Source organism: Betta splendens, chromosome 3 (assembly GCF_900634795.4).
Source record: "Betta splendens chromosome 3, fBetSpl5.4, whole genome shotgun sequence".
In the NCBI taxonomy this organism is placed as follows: Eukaryota; Metazoa; Chordata; class Actinopteri; order Anabantiformes; family Osphronemidae; genus Betta; species Betta splendens.
Genome location: NC_040883.2, coordinates 11,687,392 through 11,712,409, shown reverse-complemented (window position 1 = coordinate 11,712,409; position 25,018 = coordinate 11,687,392). Strand labels below are relative to the sequence as shown.

Below are 25,018 nucleotides of genomic sequence, written 5' to 3'. Positions count from 1 at the left end.
TGCTTACATGCATGTTAAATAATAATCACAAGACAACTATTGATAGATTTCCCCCCCGCCCCCACGCGTACACACTGGGACCCAGCAAAACCTGTGATTTATGGGTGAGCCCAGTTTGTGACGTGGCAAAGAAACAAACAGGCTTGGAACGCTCAGCAACATATTTATACAGACATATGCGCTCAGATGCACAGAGGAGGATCCATAGGGTCTAATGCACGTATCAGTATGCAAGACCAGGACAGATCGTGGGCTAGATTCTGGGGGATCAATAGAAACTCAGCCTCCGCTGGTTTGCTGCGACTTATTCCTGCGCTTCGTCCACTTGTCTGGCTTTTCGCCCCGTTTGATGTTTGTGGAGGAGGATGTGGAGGTAGGGAGACATTGTTTAGACGAATGAGTTCAATTGAAGTTCACCCTAGTTGAACACTTACTGTTATACTGGTGTTTGTTTGTTGCTATGACAACAGCCCTTTCTTCCTGTATACGACCACCAGTTACTAGTCTTAGCACTGTGTGTTGGTGGAGGCCGGTGTGTTCGGTGACCCAGCAGACACTCACAACTACAACAGCAGACGTTAATGAGCATCGGACTGTTAAACACACACACACCTCCTGTCTCCCATGGCTAGTTGAGCTTTCTTTACATGTGGGGCACGTTTGCTAACATTTCTTAAGGCTTGGCTTCATTAATGCAGATGATTAGCATCCTGCGAATTAATTAGTGTCAGTGCCCTTCAAAATGCTAATGCTAGCATTCTGTTGTCCTGAGGAGCAGTTAGGGAGTCTGGCCAACGATGCAAAGTTCCTATTTGGGCGTCAGCTGCTCGATTTCAATCAGCTGAATGGCTGCCTGCTGCAGACGCGCGGAGGTGAGCTGCAGATCGCAGTAACTCAGGAGAGGAGGGTCGTTTTAGCCGGTGGTGAAAGCACCGGAAACACGGGACCCAACGCAGAGCAAGTCAACACGCTGCTCTTCTCCGCCTGGCAGGAAGAGGCGTGTGATGGCCTCCATCCTCATCCTCATCTTCATCCATCGTACACCCACAGTATGCACACGCACGCTCCGAGCCAGCGGATTGATTGTCACACACAGCCCACAGGAAAACAGCGCGTCAATATTGCCAGCATGACGGCGCGTGCGCGTCCTTCTGTAGCTGTGTTCGATATCGCTGCTGTGTTGTCTGCGTCCGGCTTTTTGCCCCGTGCTCGCACCTTCACGGGTGGATGTGGTTTCAGCGTGGGGGGTGGAATAAGGGCCAGCGTTGTCGTTCATCACAGTAAATTCATGTTTGTTTATGTGTGGGTGTGTCAGGGATGAAACTGCGTGTGAACGCGTTGCTGTGTGTGTGTTTGATGGTGGCAGAGACTGAACAAAGCCCCTCCCTCCCCAATCAAAGCTCTCCCACTGCAGTCTCCCATTTAAACACATTGTATTGACAGCACCCCCCTTGTAATTAAAGAGTACTGAAGAGCTGGCCGGCTTCCAAGACAAAGTTCAAAAGACGGGTCATGGGAGGAAGGAGGCACGTGTGTATGTGTGTGTGCGTGTGTGCCTGTGTGTGTGTCAGTCAGCTGTCGATGCAGTCGGACACATCAGAGAGGAGGCTGTATCGACAGACTTTGGGTTTTAATGATTTCACCTTATTTAACAGGCATCTGAAGAGACGACTATGCTAATTGTAAAAGGGATCACCACTTTGTTTTGGGGGGTGGGAGACGGATGCATGGTTGGACATCTGTGTGTTTGTGTGAAGTAAGACACAAAAACATATCAGTTAAGTGTGTCGAGTTTTGAAACAGTGAAATGAGTGTGAGGGTTCTACTGGCGTCCCACAGGGTTCTCCCCATGTCACACAAACACAAAGTGTGGAGAGTGAAGAGTTTCCAACCTGAGTTAGCCAAAGCGATGGCCTTCAGAGTGACGAACTCCTCCTTCTCCAGCTTCATGGACTTATATTTCTTGACCAGCTGCAGGATGGCGTTGTTCAGGTCCAGGAGCCCGGCCAGCTTCGACTGGTCCTCGTCCATTATGTAGTCCTCTGCGTAGACCAGCTGAGGACAGGACACCAGAGGTGAGAGGGCGGCACATGAACGCGTGGACTGCACAGGGAGCAAACAGAGCAGCACGGGGGCCCACCTTGTCCTCGAAGGACAGCGAGCGGTAGACGACGCGCAGGATCAGGATCTCCATCCACGCGCTCTGCAGTAGACTCATCTGGTCTGCCAACGACAGCGTGGAGAAACCTGCCAAGAGTCAGCGCAAGCACGGTTAGAGTGAGAAGCAACAAAGGGGTCTTAGAGCTGCTGTTCAGGCTGGTGGGGAGGGTCCGGCTCTGGCCTCGGGCCCTTCCTCGCTCCCCCGTGCCCAGGGCTGTCCTCTGGGAACGCCGGGCCTTATCTCCCCCTGACACAGCCTGCGCCGATCAATGGTGGCCATCGCTGCCGCGCCACTCAAACACACTCTAATTGCTGCCACGGCCGCCAAACTCCAGCTTTCCCCACAATGTCAACCCATGTCTTTGCACGTGCCTGCGTCTGCCTCTGCCCGTGGCCTCGCCCTCCTCCAGCCCGGCCCGACGCGTCCGTACGGGCCGGCGCCGGCCGCTCCACCTGCTCGCCGGCTCCCTGTCTGTCTGTCTGTCTCTTTAATGGAACACCTGCCCGCTCACACCTTTCTGCACAGCTGTCCTCTCCACGCACACCTGTCCGTTCACACCTGTCTGTGTGCGTGTGTGTGTGTGTGTGTGTGTGTGTGTGTGTGTGGAGGCAAACACGCCTGTCAGGCCGTGCGTGTGCGCTGGAGGAGAAGCAGGCGCACGACGAGGAAGATGCCTCAGCATCTGCTGCCCGGCGCCTCCTCTGGAGGCCGTGGGTGTGTGACGCTGTGCGTGTGTGTGAGCGTTAGGGGCTCTTATCTCACAGCGTGCTGATGGGTAATGGCAGGCGTCTCATTATATCCAGGTTGCGGGCTATTGTTGTTTGTAATGTGCCCTAATTCATTCAATCTACAACTGTTAACGTCTTAAACGCAAACACTGACATGTGGCCACGTACAGCAGACAGACTCATACCGTAGAGTACACACACACACGCACGCACACACGCACACACACGCGCACGCACGCACACACACACACACACACACACACACACACACACACACACACACACACACACACACGCGCACACACGCACGCACGCACGCACACACACACACGCGCGCACACGCACGCGCACGCACGCACGCACGCACACACACACACACACACACACACACACACACACACACACACACACACACACACACACACACACACACACACACACACACACACTCAGGTGCAGCAACCCTCCACCTGAGTGTGTGTGGATGGTTGGATGGTTGTGTGTTTGTTGTGGGGATTCAATGACAACACAATAAAAAGAACTAATGGCCACAGAGAAAAGTGGACGCACGATCTAACGTGGGACATTTCGGACCAGCTGTTTGTTAATAGCGGTCTTCACACATCAGCTGTCAACAAACATTTAATTACACGTAAAATATGCACACGTGTGCACAAGCGCACACAAAGAAAACACCAATAATTAAAAGCTCCATGATTAATTTATTGAGCTGAAATTGCAGCTTCTCTTATTCAGGTACATTAATGATTTTTATCAGGATGTGGTGAGTCTGTGTGTGTGTGTGTGTGTGTGCGTGTGTGTGTTCTGCAGGCTCTGGTGAACCTGCTTATATTGTGTATTTAAACAAAACGTGAATGTGCTGGATTGTTGTTTTATCAGCATGTTTGTGCTCCATGTGTGAGCACACGTTCCCATCTGCATGTGTGTACTACTGTGTTTGTGTGCGTGTGCCCCTCCACCTCCTCCACCTCCTCCCCTCACCACCAGCCTGTCTGTGCCGTTCAGCCATCCAATGCTTCTTATCTGTCTGATTAATAGGCGGCCGGCTTCAGGACAAATTAATTAACAGATAACGCCATCTCCCCCTTCTTCTCTTCCTCCCTTCCTCCCCTCCTTCTCATGGAGCGATCGATACAGCAGAAGAAAAGAAACATCAATGAGAATTTAGTGCTGATGATGGAGAGAGAGAAAGGTATTGATGGAGAGAGAGACCACGAGGAGGAATGTGATGGGGGAGAAGGTGTGAGTGGAAGGAGGAGACCTTTCCACCATACCTGTTATTTTACTTAAGAAGAGCAGCTTCCTTGTTTGGCTCTAATTACGTTTCTGCCCATACTTGATAAGGAGTCGTACTACACGTGGAAGTGTGTGTGTGTGTGTGTGTGTGTGTGTGTGTGTGTGTGTGTGTGTGTGTGTGTGTGTGTGTGTGTGTGTGTGTGTCTTCGCTGTGGCCTCAAAATGTTACAAACAGATCTAAACGCTGTTTAAATGACTGTCTCTCTACTGTGGTTGTGCTTCCAGTCCCCACTGGTTCTGGTTCTGGTTCACATGTATGAACCTCAGTAAACTGACTGAACCACAGCCCTCTGCGGCCCATTCCCCAGATGCGGATCATGTATTTACAGACACACTACAAACCTACATTAGGTACCTGACTCTTAATGCGATTAATGGTTTTATGATGAGGTTCATGGGCCACGACCACCTGCCTCCAGCTGCTGTGGGTTTCTGCTGCCAATGAAAATAAGCTGCTCAACGTCACATTAGGAGGATTTACACTGAGTTTTTTACTCTAATTTCGTTTTTACTGTTGGCGTTTTAGGTCACGGCAACGACCCAATACATCTGTTTGGTCACGTGTGTGTCTGCTAAAGCAACGCCCTGCTCTCAGCTGTGTGTCCATAGGTGCTGCATGTGTGTGTGTGTGTGTGTGTGTGTGTGTGTGTGTGTGTGTGTGTGTGTGTGTGTGTGTGTGTGTGTGTGTGTGTGTGTGTGTGTGTGTGCCATACATTGGTCTGACAGAAAGAGGCTACAGTGCAGTCATGCAGACTTAACCTCGTCTCTCTCTCTCTCTCTCTCTCTCTCTCTCTCTCTCTCTCTCTCTCTCGCTCTCCCTTTGCTCTATCAGATACACGCTTTAAAACAAACACACACACATAAACACACGTCGATTCCCCAGCCACCCTGCAGCCTGTTTGTCTGCCAAATGAGTCCTGACTGCACGTTTACACCCGAGACTGCACAACAGCCTGGCACAGACACACACACGTTCAACAGCAGCCCTCTCTCACGCCCCAGTTGCTACTCAGACACACACACAGACACGCATATCCACCAGGCCTATATTTGTTTTCTTGTGGTTACAGGGCAAATGGAAACCAGTGAGAATCGATTGTGATGCTTATGAGAAGCTTGTGCACTTGTGTGTGTGCGTAGTTTGTGGCACTTGTGAGGCTATTTTTATGTGCATGTGTACATCTGCAATAACTGATGTATCAAAGGCAGCAGCTTTGTGTGTGTATGTGGGCAGAACCTGGGTGCAATCCTAAACTGCTATGAATGTCCAGTAGATTTAACAGTTTCAACAAAATAAAAACATTACAAAAAAAAAGACTTCACTCCACAGTTCAGGTGGAGCTAATGTCTCCAGTAAGATCACAGCCTCAGGACTCATTTCACTGCAAACCTCTGACAGCAAAGATTCACACTTATTGTGAGTAATCAGTCTTGAAGTCGTAAGAAGACGCTTCACACCCTGTCACAGAGATGTAACACAACCAGGCCAAACCGAGCCCACGCCGGACACAAACGGCCGCAGCCACTGCAGCTGCACAACGGCAGCACGGAGGCCGGCAGTGGCCTGGTCCCAGTGAATGCAGCGCTCGGTGGATGCCATCACGAGTGCGTTTACACTGGCTCACGCCTGCAGCGGCGGCCGTGTGCAGCTTGTCCACGTATTGTGTTCTGCAGGAGACAGATTTGAGTCCACTGGCCCACTGAGACAGAGATTGCATTAGGACACGTGAAGTTCCCAACAGTTCCCAGCACATCGCTGCACCGCATGAGTACAGTACTGTGTGTGTGTTTGTGTGTGCGCTTGCTCTGAACACACACTGTCGCGCAGCTCCCGCCACCTTTGGAATGTTTGTGTTAAAGTTTGTGTCAGTGTGCACATTGTTGCATGCTGTGCGACGTAAGTAGTCCCTTGTGATGCTTTTTGTGTTGGTGTGGGTGTCTGCGCATTTCCAACTGTTTGGTACCATACGGCCAGACGCCGGCCCAAATGAACACGGACCCCCTGCGATGGCTTTGGCTGCGCTGACACAACACACACCACAAGCGCGCGCACACACACAGGCACGCGTCCACCAGCTGACCCAATTACACAGAGATGTGCAACGAGATGGAAACAAATCTACCCAGAGAACCAGCTAATTTAGAAAGGCTTAAAGAGAGACGCACGCACGCACACGCACGCACAGCCGCGCACAAACATGCACGCACACGCACACACACGCATGCACGCACGCACACGCACAGTACGATTTTGGTTTCATGTGGTGCAAATTCCAGTGTTTTACTGACTAACTAATTTATGCAGGTTAACAATCTCACACGTGTGTGTGTGTGTGTGTGTGTGTGTGTGTGTGTGTGTGTGTGTGTGTGTGTGTGTGTGTGTGTGTGTGTGTGTGTGTGTGTGTGTGTGTGTGTGTGCGTGCACACTGGCTTACTCCAACGCGGCAGCTCTGCCATGAATTCAACAGTTAAACAGCCTTTAACTTGAAACCACCCCAAAGGTGAAAGGTGCTCCATGACGTTTCGACTGGGGTGGAGTCACCACAATGAACCTCAGGATGGATCTACTGCTCACTACTCCATATTACACACAGTGACTGAAGGGAACAGAAAGCTAGTGGAAACAAACTGCAACCAGTCCAACAGCTTCTCTCAGGTGAAACAACCCAGGTGAATCAATCTTCTATTAAACGATGAGAGGTCTGATCATTTGACTGCAGTACAGGAAACATACTTGAATCTGAAGCTCTCAATTCCTCACACAAAAGCATCACACAAAGAAAAATCTGCTCTGTGAACTGCTCGTCTAACATTTAATTAAACTCAGTAACACAGTAACATCACCGCATGTAGCACGAACAATGGCCAATAACACAAAATGATCAGTCCCTTTCCTCCAGCGCACAAACACTGGTCACCACATTCACCTTCATCTCCTGCCACACTGCATCTTCCTCCCCCCCTCCCCCCTCCGCCCTTCCCCTCTCATCCGCCACAGCCCCCCTCTTTCCTCTGCGCGGCCTCAGGGATCGCGGAGCAGTCATAGGGTTGCGGTAGCCTCTAATCAGTGTGAACAGCTAGCTAATTACCAAACCCTCAGCCCTGGCTGACTGTTAATTGCATACATTAGACACCATCAGCAGAACTGCAAGATTAACACTTAAAATCTTCCCATTGCTGTGGTGAAGATGAGAGCTTTGTGACTGGGAGTGTGAAAGACGGGGAGGGAGGGAGTCGGAGGTGCCGAGGAGGCTTGTGGCTGCCTCCGTGGTCGAGGGTGCGAATATTTAACACGTAATTAGACCCCGAATGCAGGGAGGGATGTGAAGAGTTCTAGCTGTTGCTGCGGCGGGGGCAGCCTGTCGTCGAGGGCAACCCCAAGTCTCCGTGGAGACGACAGATGGAGTGACATTAAGAGCATTGCAGTGGAGCCATTTCAAATAATAAAATATCAATATTTACATTTTAATTATCGCCGCCAGCTGCACTGGGCCCATGTCTTCCTGAGTCTGTACGGAGTCAAGTGTGCTGCTCGAGTGGTCTTCATGGTGAAATGAATACTGCGTACAGCTAATACGCGTGTTTTCATGGAACCGTCTCTTACTTTGTCTTTAATCGATCCATCATTTTTTCTCTGTCCCTCCATCCCGTGCTTTCCTGCAACATTATAGTGCTGATGCAGGCAGGAATGACCGCTCTGTGTGTGTGTGTGTGTGTGTGTGTGTGTGTGTGTGTGTGTGTGTGTGTGTGTGTGTGTGTGTGTGTGTGTGTGTGTGTGTGTGTGTGTGTGTGTGTGTGTCGGGGGAATTGTCCATGTGTGCATACAACCGAGAGGCTCATACACAGCAGCGCTCTGTGTCCGTCTGACGCACTCATACCAACACTGCTGACAGACACATTTAAACGCGAAAAATGCAAAGACGCGTCAAACGTAATGGGAACAAAACAAAGAGGACGTCATTTAAATACCACGTGCCAGAAATAACACTGTAAGCAATGGTTAAAAGGCAGCTGGACTTTATTAGGAAACACACTGATTGGGCTGTACATCAAAATTCCCACCTCAGGGAAAGTCACCTCTCGTGTCTCTCCGCACACTGAGCCAGTGCCTCTCAGGCCTACTATCAACAGCATCCACACAGTGACAAGCAACGCCGCCCTGCGTGCCACATCCTAATTAAAAGAGAACCGTCTGCGTGGTTTGACAGTTCCCAACTAGGAATATGTGGAAAGGAGCGCTGAGCTCCTTCTGTCAGTGGCTCAATTAACCGGCTTGTGACAGCATATTGATCTTTTGGCGGATTACTTTTTCAGAACAATATGCGCCTATAACGTATTCCCCTGAAAAACAAAATCCATAGTTCAAGTACCAGCAAACAGGCTGTTCTGCTGTCAAACCGTCGAGGCTCGCGTTTTATTGGTGATTAGTTGTTGTCACACTGATGCATGTATAGAAATCAGCAGCTTGTGTCCATATGGGATGATGAAGGTGTGCTCCTCTTCCATAGAGAGGGCGCTGCGCAAGCCGGGATTCATTTACCACTCGCAGACGACAGACACGGGCTCCGATTGCATCGTGCAGGACAAGCGGCGAGAGGAAGAGCTCACGAATCGAAGCAAAGCAAGCGAGCGAGCGGGCGAGCGAGCGAGAGAGAGATAATAACGCGGGGCTGAAAAAGAGACGCAGATGAAAACGAATACGCAGCCCTCTCCTCTACAACAGCGCCGGGCCTTAATGCCTCGCTCCAAGACCAGAACATTAGACCTCATTCCACCTCCTCATCTGGGCCTGAAAAAGCCTGGCCTCAAAATCTTAATTAATTGTCCAATAGTGCTGCAGGGTCATTATGCATTGCAATAAAGAAGCGTGTAATTATGAGATTTAACAGCCATTACCAAGGCCAGGAACTCATATGTCATCATCAGCCACCAAGCCAATGGTTTGGTACGGCTGCGTGTGTGGCTTGACGGACAGCACACACACCAACACACACACACACACTTTATTTACTATCAGGCGTGTGGAGGAAGTTTGTCTGCTCCCGTTCAGGCCCCGGCCGGTGCAGTCTGGGCCATAACACGCATCTACACGCGACAACCCGATGCCCAACGAGACTGTGGACCATCACAGTCACACGTGAACAGCCGCTTTCAACCTCCCACCACTGAACAGTAAACAGATGCAGGTTTTATGTATGTGTGTGTGCATATGTGAGCCGTGTGCACAGGCTATAAGTCGTCCCCAGGTGGTGACAAGCGCGCTCCAATCCTATTTCCCACCTGCTTATTCCCTGATGGAAAGGATGAATCCCCCAGACTGTTATTTAGGAAGGATGGATAGAGGGGAGAGAAAGAAGGGAGAGGGGAGCGAGAGGGGGAGAGAGAGTGGCGGATAAGGAACGCTGATGGGGTAGGAGAGGCAGAAACACAAGGACGGAATACGAACAGGAGATAACGCCCAGATGCAGATAGAAACCTTGAAGAAATACACACATTCTGTATATTTAGTGAGGAGAGAGAGGAACTATTTCATGCCTGTCTGTGAACTTTGCATGAACCGACAGAAATAATGTGATGCCGCGACAAGCCTGGCCCTCCTTCCACTAGATTTGCTGCATGCATAGGTGTGAGGATGCCTGCGCATCCCGTGTGTGTGTGTGTGTGTGTGAACTCTATATTGCTCCTGGTGTGTGTGTGTGTGTGTGTGTGTGTGTGTGTGTGTGTGTGTGTGTGTGTGTGTGTGTGTGTGTGTGTGTGTGTGTGTGTGTGTGTGTGTGTGTGCGCCCCAACAGACAGAATAGGATGATGATGATTTGAAATGGAGTTTGGCCTGTGCGTAATTATGATCATCTATCTTTATGCCCCGCCAGCATATCATATCACATCACATCACATCACATCATCTCTCCCTCTCTTTCCCAGACACACACACACAAACACAAAAGCAAATTGAAAGTAGTAAAAGCTGACTGTTTGCTAGCGATGACTGGGATGATGATGGGCTCAGATGGCGCTGATTTATTTGTTACTGCTCGTCTCATGTCAAATATTATAAAACTGTGCACATCTGTGCATGAGGGTGTGTTTGCGTGTGATGCGCTTCTGTGTCTGTGTCTGCAGGATTGTGGGAAAGCCGATGTGAGCGTGTGTGTGTGTGTGTGTGTGTGTGTGTGTGTGTGTGTGTGTGTGTGTGTGTGTGTGTGTGTGTGACAGTCATTACTTGATGCAGATTAGTCAGTGTACTCAGATTGCAGGCTGTGTCTCAAAGGCTGATAGACAAATGAATTTGATTTGCTAATGTAATCAAACTAATAAGAAAACAGCAAAGAGCTGCTGAGCAAATCCCACAACTTCAATATTTGTTTGTTTTTCCCCACTTTTACACAAACTGAAACAGAAAATGTGTCCAGTTCCATGACTTTTAGGATAATTTTTCACTCATAAGTAAATGTAATGGCTCTGGCTCTTGGGGGGGGTTTCTCCTGACGCGTGGACGCGGCGGCAGCGACAGGTGGCCCCGTGTGTGAACCGCCGCGTGCGGCCCTGCGTGTCAGCTCCTTTTTTTGTATTCATAAGACATAAGGTGTGTGTCACCAGCGACATGTGACCTGATGAAGGTGATAGCGGCGCCTGCAGGGACGTAGTGCAGGTGTGGAGCTCGTGTGATTCTCAAGAAGTCGCCTGCAAGCGTGGACGCGTCATCGCAGATTAAGCGTCACAAAAACGCGGCAACGTGGGGACGACAAAGAAGCTGGTGTTCAGTCACACACGGAGTGTGTGCAGTCGCTCCATATGTGTGAGTGTGTGTTTTCATGGACACGTCTGACTTGTGACGCCACAAAGTGTGTTTGTGCAAAGTTAACTTAAAGAAAGTGGGAAAAAAAAATAAAGGTAAACAATGAAAGAAAAAGGAACGCGATGCAGGCAAAGTAAAATGTTTTCCCTGCTCTGTTTTCTCATATTGATGACATGCTTCTAATGCCCACAGGCTTAATCCAATAGAGAAAACCCAACTTAATCCAAACATTAAGCTCAGATATCAAATATTCTTTCCCTAATTTGATTTCATCAATATTTGTTTTCATCTGCAAACAGGGCTCTGTTTGTTGGGAGGAAACCCAACAATGGACTATGAAACACGCAAACACACACACAACCAAGGCCTCAACCTGGAAATGCGTTAAGCAGCCGAGGGACGGCAAATAATTCAGATTCTAAATTTAAATCAGATTCTAATAAAGTCACATTTGTGAGGCCAATCTGGTTTCAGGAAGAATGTAAACTCCATTGAAAACAACACACTATGTTTCTTATTTTGGAGCATCCCTGAAACCACTGAAGCCAACGTTAGAAATCCAGCATCTTTAAAGGTCACATTAATGTTTGACAGTTCGGTGGCGCATACAATGAGAAACGCATATGTCTTAAATATCCTCTAGTTCGTCTGGATTTTCTCGGCGTTTCCACTGACTCAGATCTGAAACGAACTCGTCTGAGCAGCAGCTCCTCTGTTTACGTGTGGACCCAGCTGTGGTGTGAGCACCTTATGCTTGTCTCGTGTCCGTGTGTTGTGTGTTGCTGTGGCTGTCAAGGTGAAGGAGCCTCAGCCGACAGAATGGGGGCAAGTGTGTTTGTGTGTGTCCATGCGGATCTCCAGACATTTTATCACAGCGGGCGATATCTCAGAGGGAGACACCCTAAAACGAAGCAGGGATTACATTAACCGCACATGCCAATAAAGCTCATTGATTTAAGTTTTGGAGGAGGAAAACGAGGGTTTGCGCGCGCTGTTTCTCCACTGATTTACCACTCTGGGCCCAACAAGCTCTTTGCTGATTGATGACATCACCAGACTTAATGAGGAAGGCTGTGCAGTGATATCACCAGTCGGGGCTTTTACATTTGTCACACACACACACACACACACACACACACACACACACACACACACACACACACACACACACACACACACACACACACACACACACACACACACAGCTTCTCTTCTCAGAGGACGTCATCTCCGTGTTTGTGTGTGTTTGGCTGCAGAGACATCTGATTCGGACCAGGACTGTTAATCAGTACTTGTTGAACCACAATCTCTGCTTGACAGACATGTTATTTAGTAACGTAGGGCTGAATTCAGACTCACTGATTCTGGACACAGACAGAGCTAAACAGAAACACAGGCAGGGGACGTATAGGAGACAAATGGTGTACGAGGAGGGTAGTGAAGGTGGAATGAGGCTGACTTGATAATGAAGGGTTAAGGATATGATGGAGAGCGAGAGCGAGAGAGAGGTCGGGTCAGAGCGAAGGAGAAGGAGGGAGGTCAGACACACACTGAGGCAGAGAGAGGTTAAAGAGGCAGGAGCTGTTCAGCCCTCGAGTCCAAATAGTGTTGGGTTAAAGGCTCTTTGTCCTGAGGCGACGTATGCGACGCCCCTGGTCCTCACCCTCCTCCCTTCACGCTGTCATTTAAGCTCCTCTTCTGTTTAAGTTTAGTCTGACTATGATGCCTGAACCTGAGCCCCTGAGGAGAAGATGTCTTCTACCTGGTTTAGAATGAAGCCGATCAGTGGGATGTTCACAGCAGAGCTAAAATGTGTTCACAGTCTTAATGTCTTAAAACCAAACATTCAACAACAACCATCTAGACCCTTTAGCTCATTCTTAAATCCAGAGGAGGATTAAAAGGTGATAAAGTGACTAATAACTGTGGGGAGAATGCAGAACATGAAGCGGAAGGACTTCCCTCTTCACCTACCACCACCACCACCACCCAATCCCCTCCTCCCGTATCTCCATAAAGGCCGATTAAATGAACAGACCGACAGCAACCCCCCCCCCGCAACTTCCAGTCTCCCCATTTTTACAGCTCAATCATACTGCGTTGCTGCAGACACATAAACCGCTTATCCTGAGTGTCAAAATTGAAAGGGGAACGAAAGAAAGATTGGGAGAACGAAAAAGAAAAGAAAGAGCAAGTAAAAGGAGATAGGGAGGCAAGAGAATAGTGGAGGGGAAGTGGGGGGTGGCCCGAGAGCAATTTCTTTCTTGAATAAAGAAGGGCCGGGGGAGGGGGGTTGTAATAAAAAGCACTAATGGCAGGGCCCCTGGTTCTGGTAAAATAGACAGTGTTATAGGTTCTGGCTCGCGCTCGTTGATTCATTCATTTGTTCGTTCGCTGCTCTTTCGTCAAGTGCTCGCCTGTCTGTCTTTCCCTTTTGTGTCCCCAAGTCTAGATAAGAGCTGCTAGCATGACTGCCCGGTAGTCATTTAGTTATTACGGGGAGAGCGAGGACGAGGGAGGAAGAGAAGGGAACGGAGAGGATGAAAAGACTAATTCCACACTCAGATAAATGCGCCTTTTCAGCGGCCTTTCTTTCTTTTATTCACTCTCATTCGCTGCTGTTTAAATATTTGCTGTTCTCCTCCTCCTCTCACCTGACTGCTCCTCCTTCAAACACACACACACACACACACGCGTGTGCGATGACGATGACAAGCGGCCTAATACCCAACTGGAGTTGTCTCTTTGAGAGCTATTAAAATGAGCTCCTCTCCGCACTAATCCATATTATTGGACGCTCAGGCCTTTCATGCTCCCTGAACGTAGCCGAGCGTGCGCCGCTCATATACTGCGTTTCATACGCTTCATCCCTTTAAAACACACCAGCTCCTCGCGGGATAACAGGAGACACACACCGAGTGTGAAACCTCATTTTCCTCTCCTAATGACATATCAAATGTTTGCATATAGGCCACATCAGGATGGAAATGAGCGCGCACGCACAGCCTCCGAACGCCGGGCTTTAGAATAAAAGAACCAATCAAAGGAATGCGTGTGTGTGTGTGTGTGTGTGTGTGTGTGTGTGTGTGTGTGTGTGTGTGTGCACTCGTTCGCTTATGTTTGACACACAGTCGCACAACCTTAGAGGCTTGTGACACACACACACACACACACACACACACACACACACACACACACACACACACACACACACACACACACACACACACACACACACACACACACAGGGTAGCCTTGTTAACCGGGGGCCTGTCTTGCAGGCAGCCTCTCTAACGCTGAGTGATGTTTAAATTAGTTTACAATTTAGCCTCCTCGCTATCCGCAGACGGCTCTTAACTCAGTGTGTGGATGCGGCGTGTTTTTGTGTGTGTGTTTGTGCGTGTGTGAGCGTAACAAATTGTTGCCAGTACGGCAGACATCTAATGACTTCAAATTAGCTGCCTGGCGCTCGCCTTGACACGTTGTTACCACTGTTAGCAGCCGGGGCGCGTGCGCGCGTGCGCCCGTGCCCGTCTGCGGCGCTGCGCAGCCGTATCATGAAGCATAAATTGGCTTCACCTCTCCTCCCTCTGCCTCGCTCTTTTTTCTCCCCTCTTTGTCTCTGTGTCTCTCTCCATCAATTTGATTAAAAAAATTACTGTACCATGGCGAGCGAAGACGCGTGGCGGCGAGTGTGTGTGAGCTCACGCGCCGCACACACACTCGACAAGATGTGAAACAAGACGGCTGCAAAGAGGTTAACAGGTCTATTCTGTTCACTCCTATTCAAGACTTAGGTTATTTTAGACTCTTTATGGTCGTTCTTTGTGTGTGTGTGTTTGTAAGAGCCAGATAAAGAAGGTTGAGGAGGCGTATTTCTTTCTGACAATCCTCTTCAGGCTGAGTGAACAGTAGATCACTGTGTGTACATGAATGTGTGTGTGTGGGGGGGGGGTGAGTATTAGATCAGTGTTGTAAACAGTGAGGATTTCATAAGGTGTTCACATCACATCACAGACACACACACACACACACACACGGAAGATGAAGAGTTCTATCTTTCGCTGCAAGCAGTGGATTGCCTTTCTCGTTCATCTAATCACGCCATCTTCTCTCCTCTGCCGAGCAATCGCTACACACTCGAACACGCACAAGCTTGCACAAGCACACACACACACACACACACACACACACACACACACACACACACACACACACACACACACACACACACACACACACACACACACAATCTCAGGCCAGCACATAACCTGGAGAACGCCGTCAAGTCAGTGACACAAAAAGAAAAGAAATAGGGCATTAAACATACATGGTGCACGCCAGCATGTCTGAACTCTTTGTATGTTGTCTTATTGAGGCGAAGGAGAGAACTAAACTGATTATGGCAGAACTAGATTTACTGGAAATAAGATAGTTTAGGAAGAATTGTGGTTTTGAAGAAAAAAGCAACAATATTTGCTGTATAGATCAATACACTATGTCTGCGTCCTGTCCATATACGATCAGGAGATCATGAACTGGTTATTGATTCAGTCAGTATTTATGTTTTTAGGATGATGATTTTTTGCTGAACTACGCATCACGGGGCAACTCTGGTCCCATTCATTCTTTCCTGTTCCATAACTGTGTTTCCAGTGGACAATGGGACTAATCTTTGCGCTAATCTGTGTTAATCTGAGACACCGGCTCTTCCTCCTTCTCTGCTGTCACAACGGGATCCCTCACTAACACCACCACCAGATTACGGCTTTCAGATCCTCCTCCCTTGGAGTACGTCTTCCCCCCGTCTTTCTTTTTGTTTTAGCTTCATACGTTAATCATATTTTACGGCTCTGCCTTTATTATAAAGTTCTGATCTTGTCATCCGGATTCAATTTCGAGCAGATTAAGAGAGAAAAAGGAGTTCGTTTAAGCCGATTAGATCGGTCTGTGTTTTAGCGATGAACCTGTAGGCAGACACAGATGTGCCGCAGACGCATCTTGTGGTTTCAAAGGGCTGTGGTACCAATGAGGCCATTTGGTTGCTCACGTGGAGCCAACAGCTACACCCGGGTTTGTTGCTCCTACCTGGGATATGCTTGGCCCAGCCGATGTTGACCACCAGCTCTCTGTCCGCCAGGTCACAAAGCGTGGTCAGGGCCTTGATGTCGCTGTCTGGTACCGTTGGGTCGGGCATGGCGTAAATCTTCTCTGGCTCGGCCACCAGCAGGTGAGAGACGATTTTGTTATCTGCAAGGCAGCCAAAGGCAACTGACATGACCACCAGACAAGGAGAAAGACACAGAGACAGGGAGATGGTGAATTTGTGTGTGTTACGCCCAAAGCTTTTCCACACCAGCTGGGTGAAAACTGTGAAAGTCCACATGCAAAGTCTTTGATAATACGTATGTTTACAAATAGCAGCAAAAATGGCAAAGAAAGCTACAAAACAGTTATTTTATTAAGCATCTTATTAAAAAGCAGCACATCAAACACTGCTGGATGTTATACATGCTGATACTTGAATGTATGAAACACCCATCAAAGTGCATTAAATAACTAATGACAAATGTTAACATTGTTTGGCTTGACATGTAAAAAATTTAAACAGGTAATTTGTCTTATTCTGAAGAACAGTGTCAGCAACATTCTTTTATTTCTTAAGAAAACATCATCTAATAAGAAAACACTTCACTTTTTTTTTTACAAATATACAATATATTTGATATTTGACTGATAAGTGATAGATTACGATAATTTTGTTGGACCACAAATGAAAGGGCAAAGACAAAAACATTAAGAAACCATGAGTGAAATGTTTCCAAATTAGGTGATGCTCCAAGGGGGGATTGAAGGTGATTCAGGTTTGTAAAACGCCATCGTTGTATTACAGCCTTAAGAAGCTACGCTGATACATACAGGAGCGAAAGATAATACTGGAAGCCAAACAGCTCAGCTGGTAACAGTGACATGTGGTGATGAGATCTCTATGGCCCATTAGTAACAGACTGATACCCTGCTTCCAAATTAATCCACTGACTAATCAAGCATGGGAATAATAACAGAGGATAGAGGAGCAAGAGACGGGCGAGCCGTAGAGGAAGAGAGAGGGAGAGAGAGAGGCAATAAAATGGGAGAAGACAGACAGGTAGAAGCAGCCAGATTGTAAAAGACAGACAGGAAGAGCAGAGCGACAGCTGGATAGAGATAAACAGCAAGAGACAGTGAGCCAGAGTTGGGGGGATGAGTTGTGTATTGATCTTATACCCTCCACCCCCAATTCTCTTACACACATTATATCTATATATATATATATTTCTTTCTTTCCATCCTCTTGTCTCTAGCTCCAGCTCCCGGTCGTTTGAGCCCGACCAATCCCAGTCACACTGCAGTATCTGTGGGTAAATCTTATTTAATGTTTCCCTAATTAGAATCAATGGAAGCCCATTTCCAAACCCTGGGCTATTGTTCTGTTCTCACACAATCAATGAGGACGCCGAGGCCAGGGATTGGGCCACAGATAGATAGGCGCTGTGTGAGCATCTGAGAGAGAGACGGAGGCAGAAACAGTTTGTTTGTGTATTGACTGTGTGTGTAGGAGACGCAGGAAGTCTATATCCTCCCTGCGTTTTTCATCTTTCAAGTGCAGGATTGTGCTGATGTCAGAGACATAGTTTGGTCCCACAAGCTCCACGTTAAACAAAAAGGCGGCCAGCGCGGGGAGAACGACTGTCTACATCCCACCTGTGGCCACGTTCAGGTAGTGAACGTTTCAGACGGACGTGCAGTGCGCACATGCCAACGTTATCCCATCATTCCAATGATTAGTAGTGCAGAAATCCTGCTAAGCCGCCGTGCAGCCATTCAGCATATTGGCCTAAAGCAGAATATGCTTCAGCTTTAAGTAAAATGGGCTTTAGGGACCAAGCTGCTAAACACTGCTCAATCTGCACCGCATGTCAGTGTGTGTGTGTTGTGTGTGCGAGCAGACGGCTAGCTAGAGAGCTAACTCTAGTTTTGATGTGGTTGCCAGATTGGATTTAATCCGGATTAGGGTTCTGGTCCCCCTCCCTCTCCTCTCCTCTCGCTCGCTCTGAGAAACATTCCCATTTAGGTCCAGTGTCTCTCGCGCTCCACCTGTCTCTCTGTCCCTTGTTCATTTTTCAATCATCACACTTTGGCCGTAGTTTTATTCTTAAAGAGGTAAATGAGTAGCTTCACAGTGAAATGTGACTGGTAAAATGTTACAACTCCAGTTGAGACAGGGAGGTAAATGTGCTGCCAAACAGATGGGCTCCTTGCTACGCTGGATCTGTGTGTGTGTGTGTGTGTGGTGTGTGTGTGTGTGTGTGTGCGTGTGTGCGTGTGTGCGTGCGTGCGTGCGTGTGTGTGTGTGAGAGAGAGAGAGGTGGAGGGTGTTTAAATGAGTTTACTGTGCAACTGTCTCCATCATGATCATGTAGCTGTTTGTGCATCTGGACTTTGTTGAATTGGAGACGATTTGGACGTCACGTCCATGTCACACACACAGTACATTAGCATGAAGATTGGTTCCAGTTCCTACTGGAGGACCGTGTGTGTGTTCTTACATGGCTTCTTGGGGGGCAGGGCCAGCTGTGGGTTCAGGTATGGGCTGTTGTCTGCATCTATCCGGCGTTTATACTTCTGTCTCCCACCACGGACCCTGTCCAGACGAACACCTTGGGGGCAACGACAGAACAAGTACGTGTCAGTGTGATACAGTACATACATTTGTGCACATTCGCTTACTAACAGAAAAAAAGAACATAAAACAAATCTGCGAGTGAGTCTGCAAGCTCCACAAAAAGCAGGAGCAGAGGGAAACATGGTGGCATGTGACACGAGGCTAAAGAGGTGATAAGTGCTGCTCCTGCGCTTCATGCATGTGTGCGTGCAGCGGTTATGCATGCTGGCACTTTCACGTTATTGTCAAGCCTGCTAAGCTCAGTTGCCTCTTCTATTCTACAGCAAGACAGAATTATAGAGGCACGGTGTGAGTGAAACATCCCTCTGTCACCGCGTCTCTCTGGCTTTTATACTCTCTTTCTGTCTCTTGCCCAATCTCTGTCTCTCTATTGCTCTCCCTCTCTGTGTCTTGTTAATTAATTGACACAAAAGAGCCCTAATTTAATTAGGCCTATCTCTCCAGGGATTGGATGTTACCGTGGTTACCACTTAAAGATGGATAAAGAAGACAGAGGTGTCACGGACCCTGAAGGAGAGGAGAGGAATCTGAAAGGGACGTCCCCTCTTTCCAAATCAACCCTGGACTGTTTTCGCATTCTGTATAAAAACTGTATTTGTGTGAAAATGTATTCAGCTACAGTAGAAAGCACTAAGCCGACCCAGTGAGCAGCCCGTGGCACGCATCTGTTTGAGGCGGAGGCAGGTGGACAGAAGGGCTGACGGTCCAGGTACAGTGGGGGGGCAGTGTCAGCAAACGGTCAAGAATCTCTTAACACCAGGAGGTAAAAGCGCCTCGCACGCACGCACGCACGCACGCACGCACGCGCGGGCGCACACGCGTCCGCACACCTCCAGCCCACACCCTCACGTTGCTTGGGTAAGCCTCAGCAAGCAGCTTGAAGAGTCGCTGCCTGGGTCAGCTGCTGGTCAGGAGACCAGAGGGACGGACAGAGAGCTAAAACGCAGGGGAAAACGCAGATGTTGGAGGTCGCGGCGGCAACTAAGCACAGGTCTCTGTTTGTTTGTGTGTGTGTTTGTGACAGACCTGCAGCTTCTGTTTGACTCACTAGTCACAAATCAAAGGAGAAATATGCTAAACATGCACTTGTCAGCTGTCGGTGGTGAAATGGCAGCAGATCACTGTGTTCCCGTGGAGGAATCTCACTTACTGCACCCACAGGTCAGAATCAATGAAACTCTATTAATCTGCACCCACACAGATGCACAACTGGCGGAATGTTATTGAGAAATGCGTGTCCCAAACGTTACGCTGCAGAACTGAGGCTGAGAAATGAAAACACGGCAGCACACGCCTCCACCGTACTCTGTGCTAGACGCTGGCTGCACAGACTAACAGGCCAGGAGGCCCGGCGCTGTGCAGAGCTCACTTCATAAAGAACCTGCTCTAACTACCTCATCTATTTTCCAGCAAATTAACTCTCTCTCAGCACTGATTAATGATCAAATATAAATGAATCAAATTAAAAATTGAAAATTATATTTCCAAAGCCCACAAAAAAGAGACAGGAAGAGGCTACGAGGAGAGTGAGAGAGCTTTACCTCCTCCTAACAAATGAGCCTTCAAACCATAAAGAATGGGCACTGGGAGCGACGAGGAGGGGAGAAAGGACAGGAGGTGCGACAGGAGGGAGAGGATGAGGAAAAAGTCAAAACGGCAACGGAGGAACAGAATCATTTACAGTAATGGTAAGAAAAGAATAAAAGACGAAGAAAAAGAAACAAGTTGGTAAAAATGAATTTAATGGAGGATTATGGCAACGGAAATAAGAAAAAAGAGGAGAAAGGAAAAGCACAGTGTGAACGATGAAGACGAATGAAGAGAAAAGAACGAAGGAAGAAGAACCCAACGCTTCCTCCTTCACAGCTGCTGGAAGGCTGCTGGCCACAGCTGCCCTCCATCACTCAGGCCTGGAGGCTAGAGCCATTCTGAGACACAGACATATGGACAAAACCCACGATATACTGTAGGTGCAAAGGTTGTAGAGAAGAAGAAATGAGTGAGATATTATGACGGAGGAATGCGATTAAAATGCAGATCAATGACGAATGACAAAGGAAAATCTGTGAACCTAAAATAATCTGAGTTTAAAACTGTGTTTGTGATTTAATTCAAGTTTGTAGCCCACACGTACACGCTCTCACACACACACACACACACACACACACACACACACACACACACACACACACACACACACACACACACACACACACACACACACACACACACACACACACACACACACACACAGTGACAATGACAAAGGTGAATCATTTCTACCTTGGGAATATTGTTGTCTGTCAATAACAGGATCTGCACCGATCGCATCAGCATAGATTTTACACTGCTCTGGCCTCACTGTGTCAGAGTGTGTGCGTGTGTGTGTGTGTGTGCGTGCGCGTGTGTGTGTGTCCATGAACAGTTGAAGGATTGCGAGTGAAATGTCTTTGACACTTAAGTGGTTTTGAAGCGAGAAGCTGCGAGTGCGGAAGGAAGGCAAAGAAGAATGGATTGATTTCAGATGGTCAATGATATGATAAGAGAATAAAGGAGGACGAGGAGCGTGGGACTGAGCGGAGGGAGGAGGACAAATAAAATCTGATCGGGGGCAAAGAGAGACGGACGATGACAAACACACGTGGAAGGAAGCGTTTAAAGACGCAGAGCGCAGTCTAGCGGAATGAATCAGATCCTCAGCTTATTGGGCCGTTTCTATCCAGCATACTGTACACAGTCCCACAGTCACAGTGAGTGAGGGGTGACAGTGGGGGGGGGGTGTTTATGTAGACCACAACAGAAGCGCCCGAGGCGGCGGCAGGTGGCCGTCGCTGGCGTGTGAATGCGTGGAACCAAAGCCAGGATTCGGTTCACTCTTCGAGCCTGCACTCACTGCAGCTCGTTCAAGGAACCGGAACCAGAACCAGCACCAGCACCAGCACCAGCACCAGCACCAGCACCAGCGTCTCTCCACTCTGATGCGGTCTCCCTCCTCCTCCTCCTCTCATCCCCGTCCCGCTCTTCTCCGGAGACGGAGGGAAGGAGAGGGAGTGCGTCGCTGGTGGCGGCGTCTCCATTCTGGCCGCTTTCTGACTGGGATGCAACCAGACGCCCCTCGCGCTGAGGACAGACGCTGCAGGGCCGCTTTTAGCTGCAGGCCTCCCAGGGGGGATCACCAGACGCCACCAGTTGTCTGGCGCTGCCCTCCTTCCCTTCCCCATCCTCTGCATTCATCCATCCGCCCTGGAGCCGCCGCGTCATTTCTTCTTCTTTCTCACATAGCTTCTTCCTGCGTCGTCGTCTTCTTCTTCTCTGCCTGTCGCTGGCCTGCGAGCGCTGAGCTGTGAGCGGCGTGTGGGCTACACACAGACCGGGGCCTTCCACCCGATCTCACTCATTAGGTCTCCGAGGCCACGGGGAGCCGGCTGGTGGGCGAGCGAGCGGGCGGGCGGGCGAGCGAGCGAGGCAGCGTGCCAGCGTTTCTATTTGCAGTCTCTGGTAGTGGAGCGTCTGAGAGCAGCTGTGTACTCGTTTACGCCGAGGCGTTTGGTCCGTGCACCGGCGGTCCGTCAGACGGGCCGTCATGGACGCCGCCACGTTGGAGGAGGGCGCGTGTCGCTGGGACCGGCGCCGGCCGCTGCCAGCGTTCGGCGTCGGTCCGTCCGCGCTCCTTTTCATCTTTAATTGTTTCCCGCCAGTTCGTTCACCTGCCGCCGTCCCCGGATCAGACGCCACAGACGCGTCCTCGCTCGGCAGATCTCAGCCACGCCCCTGTGACCTTTCAGTCTTCAGCTGACGCATCGTTATGACCTCATTAAAAATGGACAGACAGCCATTGCCAGAGGGGAAGTTCCCATAATACAGTCAGGCCTGTTAATTGCCTCGCTCCAGAAATTAGCTGCTACATATTGGTGGGTGGGTGCCCCATGTTCGCTCTCCTTCAGTTTACTCTCTGCGAGTTGCTCCCCCCCCCCCCCCCCCCCCCCCGTACTCCCCCTCCCCCCTCGCGGTAGCGGGTGAGAAAATCCAATATTTCACACATGAAGGACTGTGGCCGTGTGATTTCACATGATCAGGTGTGTGCTTAAGAGAACATGCAGAGGAGCCGCGCCGGCTCCCCGACCCTCTGGCCTCCTGCTCTCTCTCCGTCACACACACTTCTCCCCGCCTCACTCGCTCCTCATCTCACCCTCCCTGTCTCCCAGGGCGACAAAGCTAATTTGAGGCCGATCTTGCCCTTAGGGGTAAACTACAGCATCCGCACACATGCGCTCTACGCCGCCTCCTCCGCCCCGCTCCCTCTCACTTCATCTCCACCTTTCTCCCGTCAGCTACCCCTGACAACCACTGTTAGCTCTGATGCTAACTGATCCAGCCACTTACCATTATCAAGTCGGGTACAATGATGCTTACACCTACAGTAAACCTTCAAGGACACTAAGACAGTAGGGAAGGCTCCTATGCACCGTGTGCCAACACAAGGAGCCTTCTTCCTGTCAAATAATGAATATTTGAATGTGTGAAGTCAACAACTGGAAACCTTATTTCCTCTCAAACAATGTTGTCTTTGCTGTAAATATTAATTATTTCAATCAATACCTGAGTTCAGTGAAGCCCTTTCCCATCGACACCAGTGGGATATTTTGTGTTTGAGGAGTCGTTTATAGTATTATATCTGTAGCCTGCACCAATTCCTTCAACAAGCAATAAATTATATACAGCATTATAAACTAATACATCTGGTAGAATAAAGCAATGGTGAGAAAATATGTTTAGCTTTTATAGAGCTGTTGATCTTTTTCAAATTTCCCATGAGGTCAGAAAGAGAGAAAATGAAAAAATATAGGAAAATAGATGTATCAATTCTCCAAATGACCCTTATTCATATGTAGAGCGGGACCCCGTGTATTAAATTCACACCCAGCACAACAAATGGGGTGGCCGTGGTCTGTCATGTTGATGTACTATATATATATAGGCCAAGAGGTGTGTGTGTGTTTGTGTGTGTGTGTGTGTGTGTGTGTGTGTGTGTGTGTGTGTGTGTGTGTTTGTGTGTGTGTGTGTGTGTGGACCACAGGCGCAGCAGCAACAAAAGACACTATACTTGTTTGCCTGTTAGGACACACACTGCTTGAAAAATATACTGACAATTTAAAGTTGGAATTTTTTTAAAGGATTATCAATGTTTAAGTTGTGTTCTTTCAGCTGATAATTACAGTTTTGTTCTTTAATGCTGTCGCCAGCCAGACGTCGCCGTCAATCAGAGCTAGGAGACATTTAAGAGAAAATGTCTGACAGATCTAGGGTTTCAATCTGTACGGTTGCAGCGCAGAGTGGGAGGAAGCAGCCGGAGCCGAGTGAACCGGGAGCCGCTGGTGCTGCCAATAATACACGTGCTTACATGTGTGCGTTTGCGGCCACACACTTATACACGAGACAAAACAGGAGATGAGACACAGGTTCTGCCTATGTCAGATCAACTGGGAGAACAAATGCTGCGACAGCACCAGCTTGTTGGGAGAGCGAGCGAGCGAGCGGGCGAGCGAGCGGGGGAGAGAGAGAGAACAGAGCTCGCTGCTGCACTCAAGGAATCTTGGCTCCTACGGTGTAGAGGCCACGAACGAGACGATAGAAAATGCTCGTAAATGATGTGTGTGTTGTTCTGTGCTTCTGTGTCATCATGAATATTGTTTACATGATCTCATCTTATCATAGTTAGATTAAACTTCCTGGTCTGTTTTTCCTGACAGTTGATTTTTGATATTATTTATGTGGTAAACGAGACATTTCTCCGCTGATACAGTTGTTTTGTGGCCACTCCATCAGGGTCTGTGATCTTTCACTGTTTCACGCCAGGACTCTGAGTGGGTGAAAGACTGCAGGTGTGAATGAGCGTCGCGGTGCAGACAGGATGGACAGAGCAGCCAGTGGAGAGGAGAATGGACGGATGAAGAGACACAACAGAATTGAAACAATAACAGTGAGTGGGAGAAATGGGGAGAGGGATGAAGACAGGAATGGATGGAGGGAGGCCGGCAGGCTCCCTGACCACTGCGAGGAAGGGGGCGTAGGCCAGGTCTCCCATCAATTACAACCTTGACCCTCCTCTCTTCTCCTTTCTCTCTCACACACTTTCTGCTCCATTCAGCCCCCTCCCCCCGCCTCTCGCCGTCCCCTGGTCCCTCTCCTCTGCTCCTATAAATCAATCTCCTCTCACCCTCCCTCCTCCAAGACCTCCCCCACCTCCCCCCGCTCCGACTTTTCCTCTCTGTTTGCCTCCTCTTCATTGG

At 49.0% G+C, this 25,018-nt stretch overlaps 1 protein-coding gene across 19 annotated transcripts in view; it reads right to left on the bottom strand.

The window, feature by feature from the left end:
- The window catches only part of esrrga (estrogen-related receptor gamma a), a 103,298-nt gene that overhangs the window by 5,097 nt on the left and 73,183 nt on the right, over positions 1–25,018 (bottom strand). For 17 of the 19 annotated variants that reach the window (XM_041070139.2, XM_055507191.1, XM_041070133.2 and 14 more), the window contains 4 exons: positions 18,592–18,702; positions 16,091–16,273; positions 2,141–2,247; positions 1,893–2,055 (listed from right to left, as the gene is read on the bottom strand). In XM_041070139.2, the coding sequence (XP_040926073.1) occupies positions 1,893–2,055; positions 2,141–2,247; positions 16,091–16,273; positions 18,592–18,702 (564 nt within the window). The remainder of the gene's footprint in view (positions 1–1,892; positions 2,056–2,140; positions 2,248–16,090; positions 16,274–18,591; positions 18,703–25,018) is intronic. The other 2 variants (XM_029145294.3, XM_029145295.3) reach the window with 1 other exon arrangement.